We start from the raw sequence: 23,288 nt of genomic DNA on the forward strand, positions 1-23,288 counted from the left end.
AACATGCCCAAGGACACTTCATTGTATAAAGAATATATTTTCAAGTGTCACTAAATCCAACATCAACATGTTTACAATGATAATAAGCTATTAAAAATGAAGAAAATGTCGATGTTGAAGTATGTTGCTGTTTGTTGACATTTAAATCTGCCTATTTTTATAGGGTTTTAAATATTCCTTAAGGGGACTGATCTAACCAAGTCGTGTCTAGCTGTCAACAACTTAACTGTTTATAACTACCAGCAAATCAAACTGACCCAAACTACGTGTCAGCGATTCAGAACCTCAACAATATATGGTTTAGGTGGCTGACATGTAGTGATAGTGTAATACACAGTTACACTGGAGAGAATTTCTAATTAACTACATTGTCAAAATATTTTATTGTAAAGTACAACACACCATGTAACATACACATGTTACTTTGTTGGTTGTGTTTACATGTATGTTACCCTACAGAGTGACCTTGAACTTCCTAATAGGCCTTTATTTAAGCATTAAACTGCTGTCTTTAGAAAGATATGGTCCTATAATTCTAACAGAATTGCTGATAAATTGAATAACACACATTAACACATTATGATCAATATGTCTGCCATCGTGTGAGAATCATCGGACCATTAACTTCCCAAAGACGGCAGTTTAATATCTATATTTCCGTTTTAAATTTAAGTTTATTCTTATATCCAACCTGTGTCAGTGTTATCACATACCGAAGTTAAATTTCCACACTGTCACTGGGACTTGTTCCTGTGATGCCACGACTACAGGTGACCCTTCCCAAACACAAAATCATCAACATTTCAATCAATATATTCTACTGTGAGGATATTCACCTTTTATACAACACAACTATCGATTCTTTTTCATTCAGTGGCACAAATTTTTCATGACATTAATAAATACCTCCATCAAGGTAGTTCCATTCCTCAGTATTTTGAAGAAAGATCTGATGCTTTCCCTTCATTTTAGATAGCAATTAACAAAACAAAATTATTATTCATAAGTTCTAAAATCCATGAAGTAATTTAGAATAAAACATATCTTTTTAAGTTACAGTTTTGTCAACTTAAGGTCAGTATTTTGTGTGCCTATCTGAGCTAAAAATGTGCAGCAATCACTAATTTACCATGGAGATTGATAAAATGTAGCAAGTGTCATCAACTCCATTTATAATTTGCTGTCTAACATAAAAGTTTATATAAGCTCCCTTCATCGGATTCAACAGTGTTTTCTAATTCAACATTATTCTTGTGAATTCACATCCAAGTACTGTAAACATGGTTATTTATTTGGGGGGGGTGCTAATTTTGCGATTTCAATATGTAAACTATACGCATAGGGGTAACTTTTGCGATCGATCCACCTTCGTTTGTAGTCGAAATTACGCAAATTAATATGAAAATAATGCATACGTAAATTAATATGAAAATAGTACATGTGGAGGAAATTTTCACAATCAAAAGGACTGCGTAATTAGTGTAGATTTCCCTCTTGCGTAAATTTCCACTTTGACAGTATATTATAATCAGCTCAAACCAGTGCTGAATAATGAAACTTTTATAAAACTCACATCACTAAGGAAACATACACCATTAAGCATATCTACAAATACTACTTATATATAAATTTAAGGTTTTTATAATAAAACCAATTTTCATGTGGTAATACTTACCATAACTTTAGGTTTGAGGAAGGGAGATCACTCTGTGGAGTTATTGTTATACACGATGTTATAAGGAGGGCAGGATTTTTTTATGTTGTATTGGGGGCTTATGGTTATTAAAATTACTGAAATGAAATTTATATCAAACAGGAATTGATATTCTCTGTACTGTTGAGTTTTAGTTTAAAAGCTGCCCCCCCCCCCCCCCCCCTCCCTTCCCTCCCTTCCCTTTTCTTGACTCCAAGGCCTGCAGCTTGGGAATACATCGAATACATCGGTGGTGAGATTCAATATGAGTATGAGGTGTATACGAGTGTTTGTATATGTTCTAATACTTCCTGTTCATACAAAAGCCAACAGTCATGTTTTAAATGCCGATAGTTATTTTCTAGATACTTCAGGGGCTTATAGACAGATGTAAGCTCCTAACAGTGCTCACAAACCCTTTCACAGAGTCTGTACAGTAAGCTGATTGGTGCAGTAACAGCTTTATAGAGTGCAAAAGGTTAATCATGGTGTTGGCAGAAAACATACAAATGTAGCTTTATTGTCATTATAAGTTAGCTATATTGTCACTGCAAGTAAGCTATATTGTCACTATAAGTTAGCTATATTGTCACTGCAAGTTAGCTATATTGTCACTATAAGTTAGCTATATTGTCATTATATGTTAGCTGTATTGTCATTATAAGTTAGCTATATTGTCATTATAAGTTAGCTATATTGTCACTGTAAGTTAGCTATATTGTCATTATAAGTTAGCTATATTGTCATTATGAGTTAGCTATATTGTCATTATAAGTTAGCTATATTGTCACTATAAGTTAGCTATATTGTCACTATAAGTTAGCTATATTGTCATTATAAGTTAGCTGTATTGTCATTATAAGTTAGCTATATTGTCATTATAAGTTAGCTATATTGTCATTATAAGTTAGCTATATTGTCATTATGAGTTAGCTATATTGTCATTATAAGTTAGCTATATTGTCACTATAAGTTAGCTATATTGTCACTATAAGTTAGCTGTATTGTCATTATAAGTTAGCTGTATTGTCATTATAAGTTAGCTATATTGTCATTATGAGTTAGCTATATTGTCATTATGAGTTAGCTATATTGTCATTATGAGTTAGCTATATTGTCACTATAAGTTAGCTATATTGTCACTATAAGTTAGCTGTATTGTCATTATAAGTTAGCTATATTGTCACTATAAGTTAGCTATATTGTCATTATAAGTTAGCTATATTGTCACTATACGTTAGCTATATTGTCACTATAAGTTAGCTATATTGTCACTATAAGTTAGCTATATTGTCATTATAAGTTAGCTATATTGTCACTATAAGTTAGCTATATTGTCACTGCAAGTTAGCTATATTGTCACTATAAGTTAGCTATATTGTCACTATTAGTTAGCTATATTGTCACTGTAAGTTAGCTATATTGTCGCTATAAGTTAGCTATATTGTCACTATAAGTTAGCTATATTTTCACTATAAGTTAGCTATATTGTCATTATAAGTTAGCTATATTATCACTATAAGTTAGCTATATTGTCACTGTAAGTTAGCTATATTGTCATTATAAGTTAGCTATATTGTCATTATAAGTTAGCAATATTGTCACTATAAGTTAACAAATGTAGCTATATTATCACTTTAAGTTCTTCTAACCTCAGAGACACACACACAAAAACCCAAATACTAATTTGACAGTAATGGCTGGTGACTATAACTGAATTAGATAAACATCAACCTATATGCTACCAAACTCTTGCAGTCTATAGGAATGTGTACTGTTGCATAATACACTGCTGATCTTGGGTTTTAAACTGTTGCAAACAAACAATTCCTATGCACACAAATTCCTGCGTCTACACAAAGCTGGTCAAAGTCTTATTTACTTCGAGTTGATCTTGTGTATAAAGAGGAACGACTTCCTACACACACCACTGTTTTACTGTTTCCTTTAGTCAGATGATTATTTAATTTGGTTCAGGTTTTGTTGTCATCACAACTGCTCAGGTCATCTGTAGAGGGTCAGATACATTATACATTTATGTCACAAAAATAATAATTATCAAACCAGTGTAACATGTGAACACACAATTGATATTATCAAAATTAGCCTTGGAGCTAGTATGGAAATGGAATTGGGTACGGAAAAAATACATACAACTAGATCTTCTGCTGATATATTGTCTACATTCCTCGTACTGAATGTTATGATTAAATATATTGTCAAAATGTCTTATTCAGCATTGTTTTGATAGTTATACATAAGTTTGTATTTGGTACCAAGGATATCAGTTTTGTTTGTGATACAGGTGAATGTCCTGTACTGATGTATAGGCTCGTCCAGACTGATCAGGTGTGAACTGTGGGATAGAAATGTTTTACACCGATCAATACCAGCCAAACATTTCCCTATAGGCCTGTGTATACTCAAGGTCACAGATGCCAACACAGAATATTAATCAATTTAGTGTGTAGTGTTTTGTGAGAACAAATTGGTCCCACTGATAACAGAACGTCAATAATTGTCTCCTTTATTGTGGCCTGTTTGTTGCCTTTTTTATCGGTTTCTTTGGTGGCGATGATTTGTATTGTTTTACTTTGGTGGCAATGATTTGTATTGTTTTACTTTGGTGGCTATGATTTGTATTGTTTTAATTCGGTGGCTATAATTTGTATTGTTTTATTTTGGTGGCTATGATTCATATTGTTTTAATTTGGTGGCGATGATTTGTATTCTTTTACTTTGGTGGCTATGATTTTAATTGTATTGTTTTCTTTGGTGCGTATGATTTCTTTGTTTTCTTTGGTGTCTGATTTGCTCAAGTTCCACCAGTTGGATACAGTTCAATCTTGCCTGAAATAATTCTTAGATGTCCTGACCAAATTGCATTGTTATTTTTCTGGTTGGTCTGAAATCAAAGATGGCGGTCATGTCTGCCATCTTGAAAAATGTATTTATACTTTACTAGTACTAGGGGACCTGGTCCATTGGTTTGATGTGATCTACAATATGCTTTTAAAGTTTAATCTGTTTTGAAGTTTTTCTTTCTGTTTGCATTGGTTCATATCGCCTCAGCTTGCATGCTCTTTGATTGTCCTCAGTACTTTATTGCTATATGTCATTCCCAGGACAGATTCAGTCGTTAGTATTCAGTTTTTAGGAACATGAATGTAATACCTCATTAAGTAGGGTAATCAGCTAAATAGTATTGACCCTATTTTGAAAAATAAAGATCAGTAGAAATTTCACAACAAATGGTTATATAAAAGTTGAATACGTCAAGAAAATCTCATAAAGTGAAGCCAGGTTCAAGTAAACAAAGACTGGATTGTCTTCTCTACAGCCATACATTGTCCCATATATAATGTATATCACTGGAGGTATTGGCTGACCATGTGGGTTGGTCATACCACTTGTATGATTTCTTTACTCTGTTTTACTATGTCAACAGCAGTTGTAACATTGAAGTGGTTGTTTTACATTTAGATGTGGAATATCACTAACAATTTTGAAAATATGTTAAAGAATTGTAAATATAATATTTTACATATGTATATTGTAGTGTTCAAACTAACTATTGTAGAGGTCTAAGTAAAGTGTTTATGAATGTAATAGGAACCGGAAAGTCCCTCTCTGTCAACACTCCATAGCGGTGGCTGTCGTATCTCTACACGTTCAAGTACTCGCCCAGGTGGGGTCGGCTAACTTGAGGAGGAAGGTGTTGTTTGTGCTACAGATTTAGAGCGAAGTCTTGACGATCAATATTTACCTCTCATTTGATAAAGTTTATCTGAATAATTGATGGCCACCTGGAAATGTATAAGGTGGACCTCTCTATCAGACTGTATAGTATGGTGAACTCAAACAGATTTAAAGCCTCAGGACATCAGACCCATCAGTTTATGATGGAAGTTTTAACTATTTGATCTAGCTGTCCAAAAAATGCCATATTTATCGTGTAATTAGCCCAGGAGGCCAACACATAAACTTTGACTCGAAGAAAGGGTTTGGTCATTGTAGAACATTGCATTTGTTAACATATTAATACCAGGCAAGCAACCATTAATTGATAAGTACAGTAGGGGACCCAGAGAATTGACCATCTGTATGTATCAGTATTTTACCTCCACTATTGACTAGATAAACCCTCATAAAAGTATTACCTGGTATTACCTGGTTGTACAAGTTTTTGTCTTGAAGAATTCATTTTTTGGGAGTTGATGCAACCTCATGGTTAAAATGTTTATATTGGAGTTCAGTAGTACAGAACTTCTAGGGAGCTCCTGACACAGAGAAAAAGGAGAGATGATCACAAAAATATCAGCTTGTGTATATCAGTCAGTATATTTAAGGTACATTTTGGTCCATATGAGCTATATCTTCTCTGTATAAAAACATATTCAGATTTGAAACAAGTTTGTTCAATGCAAAATATATATCCTTTTTGTAGTATGAACTATCTATTTTGGGACATTTAATTTTACATTACAGATTTTAAAAAGAAAATCGGTGTATTGATAATTAGGTCACCCGCAGTATGTGTTCCATAGAAAACAAGTTGTAATACTGTAAAAGTGGAAATGTTCCCGGCGTGGAAATTTTTGCTTATTTCGCGACCATTAAATCTCCACGATATTATCCACACACGAACATTATAACATGTGAAAATATTGACACGCGAATATTTCTACCAAATAAACTAAATACCATAAAATCCAAGACTCAAGTTCGTCATGGTAAACCATATCTCGGCATTCAAGCGTCATATCGCCCGTGATGTGTAACGTTGTCATGGTCGGTCAAGAGACATGCATGGATATATAATAATGTGTAAAATGAAAGTACAGTCGAATCTGTCCAAACGACCATCTCTATTTAGCGACCCTCTGTTCTAAGCGACCATTTCAATTCCTCCCGAGCGTTTTCGCTATATATTTTAACTCTATTAAGCGACCCTCTGTTTACGCGACCAGCGACCACAATTTTTCGTTCCCGTGATAAAAATAACTCTCCAATAAGCGACCAGAAGTCTCCAAAATGCCTTACATTACCATTTTCGCCTTAATAACACCCAAGTAGTTTTACTTTTCGTGCAAAAGGACGGGAGATGAGGCGAAGTGACCGTCTAGAATTCTGACGATTTTCAGACGTTTTATATACGATATATCAATTTGCATGCGAAAAATAACAATGAAGGAATGCATAAACAGTTAACTTACTGTTAAATCGTGATTTGTTATCTTTTTTAAGACATTAAAACAGATATTTGCCAGTGAAAAAGTCGCCGTTTTTAAAGTAGGAAATGCAGGAACATAAATAATAATCGGAGCGGAAATCCGGACCAAGATTTCAGGAATTTAAAAGAATATATATAAATAATTTGAAAGTAATCTAATTAACCAATGAAATATATTTCTCATGTTAAATCGATGTATTTTGCTATGCTGAAAGAATTTCAAAAAATACATATAATGATGAAAAATTAAAAAATTAGCACAGTAATAATTATTAAAAAAAAAAAATTAAAAAAAAACAACAAAACTGTTTTGTTTTATTCAAAGTGGTGGTTCATTTTTCATATATATTATAAATCATTATTGCCAATTTATAAAGCAAATAAAAAGCTTATGAACATTTATTAAATTTAAGATACCATCTCTATTAAGAGACCACTCTCCATTAAGAGACCGTTTTTCAACTTCCCTTGAGTGGTCGCTTAATACAGATTCGACTGTATTTTATCTAGTTCAATGCTTATTTATCATTAAAATTTCCTTATTTCGTGATAACTATGATCGTTACTATGTTAACGTTACTGTACAGATTAATATCGGAGTAGCTCGGCCTTTTGTAGCTATAGGCCCCGAAACAGCACAGGGTTCATTTGTTACACAAAAGATAAACTTTCTTGTAATAGCAACATAAAGTCTTTGCACGGTAATATGTTTATCTGAATCAGAAACTTCGATACATTATTGCAATGAATAGCATAGTATTCATAAGCTGTTGCGTTTAGGAACTACTGTAGAAATAAGTATATATGTTGGAGAATTAGGTCAGACATCAATGGGTCTGCTTTTAAATAGCTCAGTCATATTTAAATATCTAACATATTTGAGTTTTCTGAAAAAAAAATCTTACTTTATGTACATCCCCACTGACATCGCATCGCGAAAATATATTTTCATCATGAGAGTGACAATGCGAAAATATCCACACCGCGAACAGTTTGGAAGCTGACTAAGCGAAAATTTCAACGTGCGAAAATATCCACTTTTACAGTAATTAGGACACCTGCAGTATGTGTACCATAGAAAACAATACACATCAGTTGTAATAGTACAATCATATGATTTAGAGAAAGACATTCTGTGTGAAAGCAGTGAAATAAGATGATCACTTATAAAATCTGTGTTTACAGTATTTTGTAGTTATATAGCTAGACGGTTAATGTTCAGACTTGTGTCTGTATATATCTCCACACTAAAATACATGTATTGATCTTTTTTTGTCTAGTGAAGTACGTTGTAGCTTGGCAACAGTGCAATGCCAATGACATTGGAGAGCGTCTTAGTCTCTAAAGTGTTATAATAAGCAATAATGCTTCATTTTTTTACTCTTGATGCCATTGGTAATACACAATTGTTATTTCGTAAATATTGTGGAAGATTGTTTGTTGACACAAAGTTATTAGAAATTAACTAAAATTAATATTTTGTTATAGTACCGAAGAAATGAATCGCCCTAAAATTAACTAACATGCATATAGAGGATACATTAAAATTTCCTTCAGAAAATAAAAATCGAAGTTCAAGGCTATACTTAAAGCTGACAGTGCAAGTTAAAAAGCATCCAATTGAAATTAAAAAAAAAAAATACATGTACAGATTTCCAAAAAACGTTTCCGAGACAATCCCCAGTTATGGTAGTGTCGTATCTAAGGACGGGCAGACATTTTTCTTTTTTGTTATGCGTGGATACAACCAAGCCGCCGCTGCTATAAAAAGAACGTGCTTTGTCACACTCGCATTCACTCTAACCTCAGGTGTTCACGGTGACACACCTGTATCTTCTACACTATATCTGTACACCACGTGACCTACAACTGTATTCGCGAACGACACCAAATAGAAGCACTTACCTGTAACTTGAGCAGAAAGATGGTCAGTGTCTCTCAATTATCTTTCAAATCTTGTTGAAAATAAAGTCTCCAAATAAATGCTTGAAAATGCATAACAAATTAATCCCAAATACTATATCCATCTTCTCACGTGTTTTTCGTGGGTGCAGCCATTTTCATAACAAGTAAACAGTCCGAGGAGTTCCGATTTTTACTCGTATCCTACACTAGCACTCCTCGGATGTTTTCCTATTGTCTACACTACACTAGGGCTGTTGTGCGGTTTTATCACGTTTTAATTGCGTTATGGCACGTGCACAAATAATACATTTGTACGAAGACACGGAAAATATTTCGATGGAAACTATGGATATAATGATGTAACAGTTGTAAAGTTGTTCTTGCTGCATATCCCACTGGAAAGACTCAGGTAGGAATTTACTCATATTTACTCTGTTTATAATTTCATTAGGTGCATGTTTTGTTGGGGCCCAAATAGTTTGTGTTGTCAATACTTTCTTTTCTTTCTTTTATTGTAAAATAAAATATATATGTATATATATAAAGTTACCTCTTCAAATTCCATATTCAAGTTCCGTAATGTGAACAAAAACTCATTTGCGTTTGTATTGAGAACGTATACTATGTATAATGGAGAGATGTGTCGCTATGCGCATGTATCGATAGACTGATACTTGTCTCAATGAACGCACGCACTTTTATAGCGGCTCGTATCTACGCATAACAAAAAACAAAAATGTCTGCCCGTCCTTAGATACGACACAACCATAATTGGGGGATGTCTCGGAAACGATTTTTGGAAATCTGTACATGTATTATTTTTTTTAATCTCAATTGGATGCTTTTTAACTTGCACTGTCAGCTTTAAAGGCCAAAGGTTTTGTTCACACTATCTTACTAGTGTAGGCGTTTGTATTCAAATATTTTCTCAGCCTACATGTGTTAAAATCGTGATTCCAAAAAGTACATACATAACATATTCAGTGCTATATATACAAATTTAAATTCTAAATTCGTGACAACTGTATTGAGTATAAACCTAGATTTTTAATGGATTTATGGAAAATTTTATGAATCACATTTACATACAATTAATCTTCATGTGACTTTAGTCTACAGTTTTTTGTAGCATTAGAATGATGTAGATATCTATCAATTTATACAGAAATTTATATGTAAGGATCCATTACACAAGTTTACCAGAGGAGACTGTTTGGCTCCTCATGTTTCCTCCACAAATCCTGACCTGGCTGTCACCTCTGACCTAAGGCCTCTTATGTAATGCTTGGAGGGTCCCTTACAACATTGATGATAATCATTATCCCCTAGGGGTGGTGATTTGTGACCATTTAACTGGCTTGATATTGATCAGATCATATCATAAAACCAGGCATAGCCCAGATGATTATAGGGTTGGGTGGACACCCACAATATATCATTGACCAGGTAGGAAGTATAGATGAACAGGAGCCCTTAATGCTCCAAAGGTGAATACCTACGGTCAGAGGTTAAGTTGGGATATTGTCAAGGGGCAGAGTTAAAACATAATAATTGAATTAGTTTGGAGGATTAACACTGTCATCGTAAGTTCAAAATTTTAATCGATAAAAACTTAAATAATCGATATTATAAGAACAAAATCGGTAAGAATGGAATCAAAGAAAAAAAAAAGGGTAACATATCTGTTATTTACTTATGTAAATAAAGAGTTTCGAATTCTTTTGTATTTGTTGATTTTTTTTTTATTAAAGTATGGGACAAATAACTACTTTGAATTTCATGTAAAAAAGGATCACATAAGCGGAGCTATTATATATGAGATCGTAGGTAAAATTACTGGTGTATTCCACTACGAGCTATGAGATCGTAAATGGAATTACTGGTGTATTCCACTACCAGCTATGAGATTGTAAATGGTATTGCTGGTGTATTTCAATGCTGTGGTGATTACCTGTTATATCATTACCTATTAGGTCATCTGTCTACCTGTTGGTCAGGACATATCTATCCTGATGACATCACACCCTGATATAACACCCTGGTCAAAAATGACCAGTGGCCATTTTGTGTCTGGTCTGCTCTGTTGAGGAACTTTAGTTTGTATAGTAGTACAAATACTGTCTGGATCAAACTTCATTGGCTGTTGATGCAAAGCTATCTAATTAGGCAGATGTTGAGGAAATGAAAGACTTAACCTCCACCGTCCAATTATCAAAGGTACGAGACTTAACCTCCACCGTCCAATTATCAAAGGTACGTCTGTATCAGTATGGCAGTTCACAGGTTTATCAAATAGAATATGCTTCCTGAGTTTTGGCACTTATATAGTTTATATGAAATACAGATTTCAGATATGTGGGCCTCCTGGGGAACAAATATATATCTGTGTGACAAGTTAGTCAGTGTTTATGAATTTGGTTGGGTAGCTTGTCTATCCGATACCAAATGTAGACAGAGTAGAAAACAAGGAGATTGTGTGGTAAACTTGGACATGTGACAGGATGAGTACAGGAAATACAAACAGGGTGTCTCCCTAACACCAGATAGAGTGTTATCAATAGGCCAGCTTTTCTCTGCCTCTTCATACTAGGGTTGATGAGTAGAAACAGGATAAAGCTTCTCGAGTTACTCCAACAAGGAAACTTCTTACCCAATGGTTCCTGGGATATTTCTGTATACACCCATGCGTAATCCAGAAACAACAAGCTGTCTATGTATCAATTTTTTGCAATAATTGCATTTTTCCTTATACATTAATTGTGACAGATAAATAGTTCATGTCGCCCTAATGGGCGACATTCTATTTATCTGTCACCCAAATTGTATTCATATCGACTGTATACTACCATTTGGTAACAGTTCAATGCTTAAATGAATACACTATTTTAGCTTTCCCAGGGCCACCCAAAGATATTTTGGATCACATAATACATGATGATATAAATATGTATAAATGTTCCTCCTGTTAATTGATACATGTATACAAACAATACATGTCTTTATGGTGAACCTGGGCAATACGAAAACCTGTCCTCTCTGAAAGATGTTGATCAATGAAAGTAATTTAATTGATGTTATAGAAAAGTTTCAAGAAAATCAAAATTTCAAGGTCAAGATCAGCATGTTCATAGACTCTGGCAACTTGGTTTCATCATTGATTTTGATGGAAGTTTGATAGAATACCTTGGTAGAGATAAGACTTCCTGAATCTGTCAAACAATAACAATCTTACATCTAAGTGTGTTATGATTTGTGTGGGAGTATTCCTGCCTTACATTGTCTGGTTTTATGAGGTAACTGATCACGTTTGTTTGTGTCTTCTATGGATGATGAGATGAGTGATTTCAATTTTGAATGATGTAAAGGCGATAGCCAGAGAGTAAAACATTTCATGTAGAGCACTGTACATCAGACAAAAGAAATCTGATTATTTTGTATGTGTTTTGTGATGATTATAGTTTATATTTTGGTGTGGCATTAACACATTGTTTGATTTTTGTTCATTATTTCTGTTTTTAGGAAGAAAATATGAAGATTTTGTTTGACAACAACAAGGAAGATACCCGGGGTATTAAAGAAAACGGTATAAATCTGGAGAGGGAGACAGAACTTCTTATCATTGAGGACCTGCCCTCTCCAATCGCAATGGAAACCTCCGACTTCAACGGTAGGTCAGATGAGACAACCTCTCCAGACCCTGATAAATCTGATAAATCAGACAAATCACAGACAGACACAGGTCTTGGGACGTCTGAGGATTTGACAATACCATCGTCTCCTCTCACAGACGATTGTGTTTCCCCTCTAATGGAGGACAACGTTTTTCCAATTTTAGATGACTCCAGTAACTCTTTCCCGAGTACTGAGACAGTAAAGCCATCCTCAAACCAGGCAGATACAGAGATCACTAGAGATTCTAATAAAGAAACTGAGAGTTCTAAACCTCATTCAGAAGAGGACTCTAATGACACAGAACTGGAGAGCTCCAGTTCACATTCAAAAATTATTGAAGAGTCACACAAGTCTTCAGATCAGTCCTCTGAAATAAACTGTAAGGAGGGTGATGATGTATCTTGTTACATCGAAACAGACTGTAAAGAGGATTCAAACCCAATGTATGACAATATGTCAGTCACAGAAAACATAACGTCAGTCCTTCCACCAATCATGGAGGAGGTTGTTTCAAACATTCTACAAATCACAGAGGAGGATGCAATTAACATTCCACCAATCAAAGAGGAGGATGCAACAAACATTCCACCAATCACCGAGGAGGTTGTAGCAAATAGTTCATCAACCACAGAAGAGGTTACAGCAGATAATCCACCAATCACAGAAAAAGTTACAGCAGATATTCAACCAATTACAGAAGAGGTTACAGCAGATATTCCATCAATCACAGAAGAGGTTGCAACAGATACTCCACCAAGCACAGAGGAGGTTGCAGCAGACATTCCACCAATAACAGAGGAGGTTGCAACAGACATTCCACCAATCACAGAGGAGGTTGCAACAGATATTCCACCAATCACAGAGGAGGTTGTAGCAGATATTCTACCAATTACTATGAAGGAGGTTACATCAAACATCTCCACTGTCAAAGGGGATGTAAAATCTATACCAGTGAATGTGATTGAAAAAAATGATGATAACCCCCCATGTGAATTGGACAATAATCACTTGGACACCAAGGGTGAGGATACCAAGGGTGAGGATGTATCATCAGAAGTGGTCACCCTTGTTGTTCCTGCTGGAGATTCTTTAGTTGAGGCCCAGGGTCCTAATGGCATGGAAACAAAGGAGATCAAACTCACTGTTGATGCTGTACCAGTTGACTCTGACTCCCCAGGATCACAAGGGTCATGTGACCCACCTCTGACTCCAAACTCCATGACAACAGATTTCATTGTAAGTATTTTTTCATACCCATTCATGATATAACAATCACCTTTATAATAATTTGTTTCATACAAATACAAGATTATTAGGAAAAATACAGTCAGACTTGTTTTTGAAAGGCTATAACATGATTGGTCGATAATGTTACAATAATGATTCCTTCTTTTTCCTTTTTTCTTAATCTGGTCATAATGTATGTAATATATAACTGCACATTTATCTGTGTGTTTAAGTCTGTTGTAATGATGGCTTGATATTTTAGTCCCGATATAACCCAACTGCCAAACTTAGAATCTGTCCTTTACATCTACTTCAACACTTATGTACATTACTATGGAGCCTGTCACAACATCTATACACAGTCAGGGTCATCAATGCTAACATAGCAATTTTTCCATCAATTTGATTTACTAAGTTTTGAAACAAATATGATTAATTCCAAGGTTAAATTTTTGTGCATGTTTGCTACTTGAAGGAGTATATATATGCTTTGACAATTAATGATCTTAAACTTGCATGGTCACAGTGCTATCTGATAATGACAGGTCATCACTCCAGAAAATACATCTAAGTTGTCTGTGAACTTATTTTGCACCTGAAGATGTACTGTACAGATTACAATTGATGAACATCATTTTAATGAACCCTTAATCCCTGTCAGCTATGATCACAAAAGTAAATGAAAATGTTTTGATTTAATTTGTTATTTCCTGTGGTGGCCAAGTAAGCTGTCAAAAAATTTACAGGTATAACAAATTAAAGGTATGTCAGTAATCATTGACCATTGTACAGGTATAACAAATTAAAGGTATGTCAGTAATCATTGACCATAGTCTGGTTGAGTGAGACCAGCATGACGTTGGTAATGGTTGGCCGTCTGGTTGAACAATTCAAGTCTGACGTCAGTAATAGCTTGCTATTATCTAGTTTGGAGGAAGAGTTGTGACGTTCCCGGAATATTGCGCCTATAGTTGTGTCATTTTAATCTGTTCTGTGGTATTTGTGGTGTAATCAGTGACGGGGAAGTTTTCCTAACTGAAAACCTCTAATCAAACTCTAACCTCCAATGTTTTGTATGTAACACAGATGTCTGGTGTAGCATATAGTGATTTGGGGGAAATCTCAATATCTTAGAAAATCTTGATAACAGATAATGAAAATGAAGAAGATGAATGAGACGGTTATAGAATGTAGTACAGTAATACCTCAGTTAAACAGATAAGAGCTCATTAATGATGACTGTTCCAGGGCCATCATTGTCATGCAGGTACAATCCGCCCATCTGTTTTAGGGATCGGAGATACCTGATCTAGGTACTTACTGTACTGTCTGACCCCCTACTAACCTTACCCAATCGTAAATACATGGATCAAAAGACAAACGATGATAATTGATCACACTGACAAAAACAACTTGTTCAATAATATTTCCCCATAATCATACCACTATATTTAGAGATGTTAGTGCAATTCTTTTATAAAATAGCCTTTTAAAAATTTTGTTTTAAGTACAAACATAGGTTAAAGAAATATGTAACTGATTTTTTAAATGCATGAAAACATGGTGAGGTGGCAACTTGTGGGGAAAATAGTTTCTTTCTTGATTTAAATATATCAAATTATGCTTATATAATGTTTAAGGTAGAAATGTTTTAAACAGTCGACAGGTAAAACTGTACTTTATGGCCTTATTATCATACAAGACATATAAACTTGATACAAGATTAAGGAAGGTGTATCAGATTACATTATCAATCAATAGGTTCCAACAGGGAAACACAAGTGTTCATATATAGCGAATAACAATGAGCTAAATGTATAATTCCTGAATAAGTAGTGTCTAGGTGTCATTTAAATCCTCATGTATCAAGCTCATGGAGAATAATCAAGTGTAATTTTTTGTAAATAAAAAAAAAAAAGAATGTTTAAAAAAAATCTAAAAAGATCCTACATTTGCAGGCATACATCAGTTGGTCAGAGTTTTAGCAAGTCTGATATAGAATTAGACAGTCCAGAGTCTGGTATAGAATTAGACAGTCCAGAGTCTGGTATAGAATTAGACAGTCCAGAGTCTGGTATAGAATTAGACAGTCCAGAGTCTGGTATAGAATTAGACAGTCCAGAGTCTGGTATAGAATTAGACAGTCCAGAGTCTGATATAGAATTAGACAGTCCAGAGTCTGATATAGAATTAGACAGTCCAGAGTCTGGTATAGAATTAGACAGTCCAGAGTCTGGTATAGAATTAGACAGTCCAGAGTTTGGTATAGAATTAGACAGTCCAGAGTTTGGTATAGAATTAGACAGTCCAGAGTCTGATATAGACAGTCCAGAGTCTGGTATAGAATTAGACAGTCTAGAGTCTGGTATAGAATTAGACAGTCCAGAGTCTGGTATAGAATTAGACAGTCCAGAGTCTGGTATAGAATTAGACAGTCCAGAGTCTGGTATAGAATTAGACAGTCCAGAGTCTGGTATAGAATTAGACAGTCCAGAGTCTGATATAGAATTAGACAGTCCAGAGTCTGATATAGACAGTCCAGAGTCTGGTATAGAATTAGACAGTCCAGAGTCTGATATAGAATTAGACAGTCCAGAGTCTGGTATAGAATTAGACAGTCCAGAGTCTGATATAGAATTAGACAGTCCAGAGTCTGGTATAGAATTAGACAGTCCAGAGTCTGATATAGAATTAGACAGTCCAGAGTCTGGTATAGAATTAGACAGTCCAGAGTCTGGTATAGAATTAGACAGTCCAGAGTCTGATATAGAATTAGACAGTCCAGAGTCTGGTATAGAATTAGACAGTCCAGAGTCTGGATATAGAATTAGACAGTCCAGAGTCTGGTATAGAATTAGACAGTCCAGAGTCTGGTATAGAATTAGACAGTCCAGATTCTGGTATAGAATTAGACAGTCCAGAGTTTGGTATAGAATTAGACAGTCCAGAGTCTGGTATGGAATTAGACAGTCCAGATTCTGGTATAGAATTAGACAGTCCAGATTCTGGTATAGAATTAGACAGTCCAGAGTTTGGTATAGAATTAGACAGTCCAGATTCTGGTATAGAATTAGACAGTCCAGAGTTGGTATAGAATTAGACAGTCCAGATTCTGGTATAGAATTAGACAGTCCAGAGTCTGGTATAGAATTAGACAGTCCAGAGTCTGGTATAGAATTAGACAGTCCAGAGTCTGGTATAGAATTAGACAGTCCAGAGTCTGGTATAGAATTAGACAGTCCAGAGTCTGGTATAGAATTAGACAGTCCAGAGTCTGGTATAGAATTAGACAGTCCAGAGTCTGGTATAGAATTAGACAGTCCAGAGTCTGGTATACAATTAGACAGTCCAGAGTCTGGTATAGAATTAGACAGTCCAGAGTCTGGTATAGAATTAGACAGTCCAGAGTCTGAGTATAGAATTAGACAGTCCAGAGTCTGATATAGAATTAGACAGTCCAGAGTCTGGTATAGAATTAGACAGTCCAGAGTCTGGTATAGAATTAGACAGTCCAGAGTCTGGTATAGAATTAGACAGTCCAGAGTCTGGTATAGAATTAGACAGTCCAGAGTCTGGATATAGAATTAGACAGTCCAGAGTCTGGTATAGAATTAGACAGTCCAGAGTCTGATATAGAATTAGACAGTCCAGAGTCTGATATAGAATTAGACAGTCCAGAGTCTGATATAGAATTAGACAGTCCAGAGTCTGATATAGAATTAGACAGTCCAGAGTCTGGTATAGAATTAGACAGTCCAGAGTCTGGATATAGAATTAGACAGTCCAGAGTCTGGTATAGAATTAGACAGTCCAGAGTCTGATATAGAATTAGACAGTCCAGAGTCTGATATAGAATTAGACAGTCCAGAGTCTGGTATAGAATTAGACAGTCCAGAGTCTGGTATAGAATTAGACAGTCCAGAGTCTGATATAGAATTAGACAGTCCAGAGTCTGGTATAGAATTAGACAGTCCAGAGTCTGGTATAGAATTAGACAGTCCAGAGTCTGGTATAGAATTAGACAGTCCAGAGTCTGGTATAGAATTAGACAGTCCAGAGTCTGGTATACAATTAGACAGTCCAGAGTCTGGTATAGAATTAGACAGTCCAGAGTCTGGTATAGAATTAGACAGTCCAGAGTCTGGTATAGAATTAGACAGTCCAGAGTCTGGTATAGAATTAGACAGTCCAGAGTCTGGTATAGAATTAGACAGTCCAGAGTCTGGTATAGAATTAGACAGTCCAGAGTCTGGTATAGAATTAGACAGTCCAGAGTCTGGTATAGAATTAGACAGTCCAGAGTCTGGTATAGAATTAGACAGTCCAGAGTCTGGTATAGAATTAGACAGTCCAGAGTCTGGTATAGAATTAGACAGTCCAGAGTCTGGTATAGAATTAGACAGTCCAGAGTCTGGTATAGAATTAGACAGTCCAGAGTCTGGTATAGAATTAGACAGTCCAGAGTCTGGTATAGAATTAGACAGTCCAGAGTCTGGTATAGAATTAGACAGTCCAGAGTCTGGTATAGAATTAGACAGTCCAGAGTCTGATATAGAATTAGACAGTCCAGAGTCTGGATATAGAATTAGACAGTCCAGAGTCTGGTATAGAATTAGACAGTCCAGAGTCTGATATAGAATTAGACAGTCCAGAGTCTGGTATAGAATTAGACAGTCCAGAGTCTGGTATAGAATTAGACAGTCCAGAGTCTGATATAGAATTAGACAGTCCAGAGTCTGGTATAGAATTAGACAGTCCAGAGTCTGATATAGAATTAGACAGTCCAGAGTCTGATATAGAATTAGACAGTCCAGAGTCTGATATAGAATTAGACAGTCCAGAGTCTGATATAGAATTAGACAGTCCAGAGTCTGGTATAGAATTAGACAGTCCAGAGTCTGGTATAGAATTAGACAGTCCAGAGTCTGGTATAGAATTAGACAGTCCAGAGTCTGGTATAGAATTAGACAGTCCAGAGTCTGGTATAGAATTAGACAGTCCAGAGTCTGATATAGAATTAGACAGTCCAGAGTCTGGTATAGAATTAGACAGTCCAGAGTCTGGTATAGAATTAGACAGTCCAGAGTCTGATATAGAATTAGACAGTCCAGAGTCTGGTATAGAATTAGACAGTCCAGAGTCTGATATAGAATTAGACAGTCCAGAGTCTGATATAGAATTAGACAGTCCAGAGTCTGGTATAGAATTAGACAGTCCAGAGTCTGATATAGAATTAGACAGTCCAGAGTCTGGATATAGAATTAGACAGTCCAGAGTCTGGATATAGAATTAGACAGTCCAGAGTCTGATATAGAATTAGACAGTCCAGAGTCTGGTATAGAATTAGACAGTCCAGAGTCTGGTATAGAATTAGACAGTCCAGAGTCTGGATATAGAATTAGACAGTCCAGAGTCTGGTATAGAATTAGACAGTCCAGAGTCTGGTATAGAATTAGACAGTCCAGAGTCTGGTATAGAATTAGACAGTCCAGAGTCTGGTATAGAATTAGACAGTCCAGAGTCTGATATAGAATTAGACAGTCCAGAGTCTGGTATAGAATTAGACAGTCCAGAGTCTGGTATAGAATTAGACAGTCCAGAGTCTGGTATAGAATTAGACAGTCCAGAGTCTGATATAGAATTAGACAGTCCAGAGTCTGGTATAGAATTAGACAGTCCAGAGTCTGGTATAGAATTATACATTCCAGAGTCTGATATAGAATTAGACAGTCCAGAGTCTGATATAGAATTAGACAGTCCAGAGTCTGGTATAGAATTAGACAGTCCAGAGTCTGGTATAGAATTAGACAGTCCAGAGTCTGATATAGAATTAGACAGTCTAGAGTCTGGATATAAATTAGACAGTCCAGAGTCTGATATACGAATTAGACAGTCCAGAGTCTGATATAGAATTAGACAGTCCAGAGTCTGATATAGAATTAGACAGTCTAGAGTCTGGTATAGAATTAGACAGTCCAGAGTCTGGTATAGAATTAGACAGTCCAGAGTCTGGTATAGAATTAGACAGTCCAGAGTCTGGTATAGAATTAGACAGCTAGTCCAGAGTCTGGTATAGAATTAGACAGTCCAGAGTCTGATATAGAATTAGACAGTCCAGAGTCTGGTATAGAATTAGACAGTCCAGAGTCTGGTATAGAATTAGACAGCTAGTCCAGAGCCTGGTATAGAATTAGACAGTCCAGAGTCTGGTATAGAATTAGACAGCTAGTCCAGAGCCTGGTATAGAATTAGACAGTCCAGAGTCTGGTATAGAATTAGACAGTCCAGAGTCTGGTATAGAATTAGACAGTCCAGAGTCTGATATAGAATTAGACAGTCCAGAGTCTGGTATAGAATTAGACAGTCCAGAGTCTGGTATAGAATTAGACAGTCCAGAGTCTGGTATAGAATTAGACAGTCCAGAGTCTGGTATAGAATTATACAGTTCAGAGTCTGGTATAGATCGAATTAGACAGTCCAGTGTCTGGTATAGAATTAGACAGTCCAGAGTCTGGTATAGACAGTCCAGAGTCTGATATAGAATTAGACAGTCCAGAGTCTGGTATAGAATTAGACAGTCCAGAGTCTGGTATAGAATTAGACAGTCCAGAGTCTGGTATAGAATTAGACAGTCCAGAGTCTGGTATAGAATTAGACAGTCCAGAGTCTGGTATAGACAGTCCAGAGTCTGATATAGAATTAGACAGTCCAGAGTCTGGTATAGAATTAGACAGTCCAGAGTCTGGTATAGAATTAGACAGTCCAGAGTCTGGTATAGAATTATACATTCCAGAGTCTGATATAGAATTAGACAGTCCAGAGTCTGATATAGAATTAGACAGTCCAGAGTCTGGTATAGAATTAGACAGTCCAGAGTCTGGTATAGAATTAGACAGTCCAGAGTCTGATATAGAATTAGACAGTCTAGAGTCTGATATACAATTAGACAGTCCAGAGTCTGATATACAATTAGACAGTCCAGAGTCTGATATACAATTAGACAGTCCAGAGTCTGATATACAATTAGACAGTCCAGAGTCTGATATAGAATTAGACAGTCCAGAGTCTGGTATAGAATTAGACAGTCCAGAGTCTGGTATAGAATTAGACAGTCCAGAGTCTGGTATAGAATTAGACAGTCCAGAGTCTGGTATAGAATTAGACAGTCCAGAGTCTGGTATAGAATTAGACAGCTAGTCCAGAGCCTGGTTATAGAATTAGACAGTCCAGAGTCTGGTATAGAATTAGACAGTCCAGAGTCTGGTATAGAATTAGACAGCTAGTCCAGAGCCTGGTATAGAATTAGACAGTCCAGAGTCTGGTATAGAATTAGACAGCTAGTCCAGAGCCTGGTATAGAATTAGACAGTCCAGAGTCTGGTATAGAATTAGACAGTCCAGAGTCTGGTATAGAATTAGACAGTCCAGAGTCTGATATAGAATTAGACAGTCCAGAGTCTGGTATAGAATTAGACAGTCCAGAGTCTGGTATAGAATTAGACAGTCCAGAGTCTGGTATAGAATTAGACAGTCCAGAGTCTGGTATAGAATTATACAGTTCAGAGTCTGGTACAGTCCAGAGTCTGGTATAGAATTAGACAGTCCAGAGTCTGGTATAGAATTAGACAGTCCAGAGTCTGGTATAGAATTAGACAGTCCAGAGTCTGATATAGAATTAGACAGTCCAGAGTCTGATATAGAATTAGACAGTCCAGAGTCTGGATATAGAATTAGACAGTCCAGAGTCTGGTATAGAATTAGACAGTCCAGAGTCTGATATAGAATTAGACAGTCCAGAGTCTGGTATAGAATTAGACAGTCCAGAGTCTGGTATAGAATTAGACAGTCCAGAGTCTGGTATAGAATTAGACAGTCCAGAGTCTGGTATAGAATTAGACAGTCCAGAGTCTGGTATAGAATTAGACAGTCCAGAGTCTGGTATAGAATTAGACAGTCCAGAGTCTGGTATAGAATTAGACAGTCCAGAGTCTGGTATAGAATTAGACAGTCCAGAGTCTGGTATAGAATTAGACAGTCCAGAGTCTGGTATAGAATTAGACAGTCCAGAGTCTGGTATAGAATTAGACAGTCCAGAGTCTGGTATAGAATTAGACAGTCCAGAGTCTGGTATAGAATTAGACAGTCCAGAGTCTGGTATAGAATTAGACAGTCCAGAGTCTGGTATAGAATTAGACAGTCCAGAGTCTGGTATAGAATTAGACAGTCCAGAGTCTGGTATAGAATTAGACAGTCCAGAGTCTGATATAGAATTAGACAGTCCAGAGTCTGGTATAGAATTAGACAGTCCAGAGTCTGGTATAGAATTAGACAGTCCAGAGTCTGGTATAGAATTAGACAGTCCAGAGTCTGGTATAGAATTAGACAATCCAGAGTCTGGTATAGAATTAGACAGTCCAGAGTCTGGTATAGAATTAGACAGTCCAGAGTCTGGTATAGAATTAGACAGTCCAGAGTCTGGTATAGAATTAGACAGTCCAGAGTCTGGTATAGAATTAGACAGTCCAGAGTCTGGTATAGAATTAGACAGTCCAGAGTCTGGTATAGAATTAGACAGTCCAGAGTCTGGTATAGAATTAGACAGTCCAGAGTCTGGTATAGAATTAGACAGTCCAGAGTCTGGTATAGAATTAGACAGTCCAGAGCCTGGTATAGAATTAGACAGTCCAGAGTCTGGTATAGAATTAGACAGTCCAGAGTCTGATATAGAATTAGACAGTCCAGAGTCTGGTATAGAATTAGACAGTCCAGAGTCTGGTATAGAATTAGACAATACTGTCAAGAGTCTGGTATAGAATTAGACAGTCCAGAGTCTGGTGTAGACAGTCCAGAGTCTGGTGTAGACAGTCCAGAGTCTGGTATAGAATTAGACAGTCCAGAGTCTGATATAGAATTAGACAGTCTAGAGTCTGGTATAGAATTAGACAGTCCAGACTCTAATATAGAATTAGACAGTCCAGAGTCTGGTATAGAATTAGACAGTCCAGAGTCTGGTATAGAATTAGACAGTCCAGAGTCTGGTATACAATTAGACAGTCCAGAGTCTGGTATACAATTAGACAGTCCAGAGTCTGGTATAGAATTAGACAGTCCAGAGTCTGGTGTAGACAGTCCAGAGTCTGGTATAGAATTAGACAGTCCAGAGTCTGGTATAGAATTAGACAGTCCAGAGTCTGGTATAGAATTAGACAGTCCAGAGTCTGGTATAGAATTAGACAGTCCAGAGTCTGATATAGAATTAGACAGTCCAGAGTCTGGTATAGAATTAGACAGTCCAGAGTCTGGTATAGAATTAGACAGTCCAGAGTCTGGTATAGAATTAGACAGTTCAGAGTCTGGTATAGATCGAATTAGACAGTCCAGAGTCTGATATAGAATTAGACAATACTGTCAAGAGTCTGGTATCAGATAAGACCTTCTGTGTCTATATGGATCATGAGATGATAAAACATAAATTATACTTCAGTTTAATTTAAGAGGTAATGGAATGTTGTAAACATGCATATTTTTAGTACCTGTATCAAAATTAGCAGAAGTCGAT

General features: G+C 36.1%; 1 protein-coding gene across 3 annotated transcripts in view; it reads left to right on the forward strand.

Annotated features, from left to right (window-relative positions):
• Positions 1-23,288, forward strand: part of LOC117316687 — a 75,835-nt gene that overhangs the window by 15,855 nt on the left and 36,692 nt on the right. For 2 of the 3 annotated variants that reach the window (XR_004529973.1, XM_033871426.1), the window contains exon 2: positions 12,351-13,739. Coding sequence is in view for 2 of the 3 variants with exons in the window: in XM_033871426.1 (XP_033727317.1) it covers positions 12,351-13,739 (1,389 nt within the window). In the remaining variant the exon portion in view is untranslated. Of the gene's footprint in view, positions 1-10,836; positions 11,049-12,350; positions 13,740-23,288 lie in introns of those variants that run through there. The other variant, XM_033871434.1, reaches the window with a different exon arrangement.

The sequence above is a fragment of the Pecten maximus genome, chromosome 2, assembly GCF_902652985.1.
Source record: "Pecten maximus chromosome 2, xPecMax1.1, whole genome shotgun sequence".
In the NCBI taxonomy this organism is placed as follows: domain Eukaryota; kingdom Metazoa; phylum Mollusca; class Bivalvia; order Pectinida; family Pectinidae; genus Pecten; species Pecten maximus.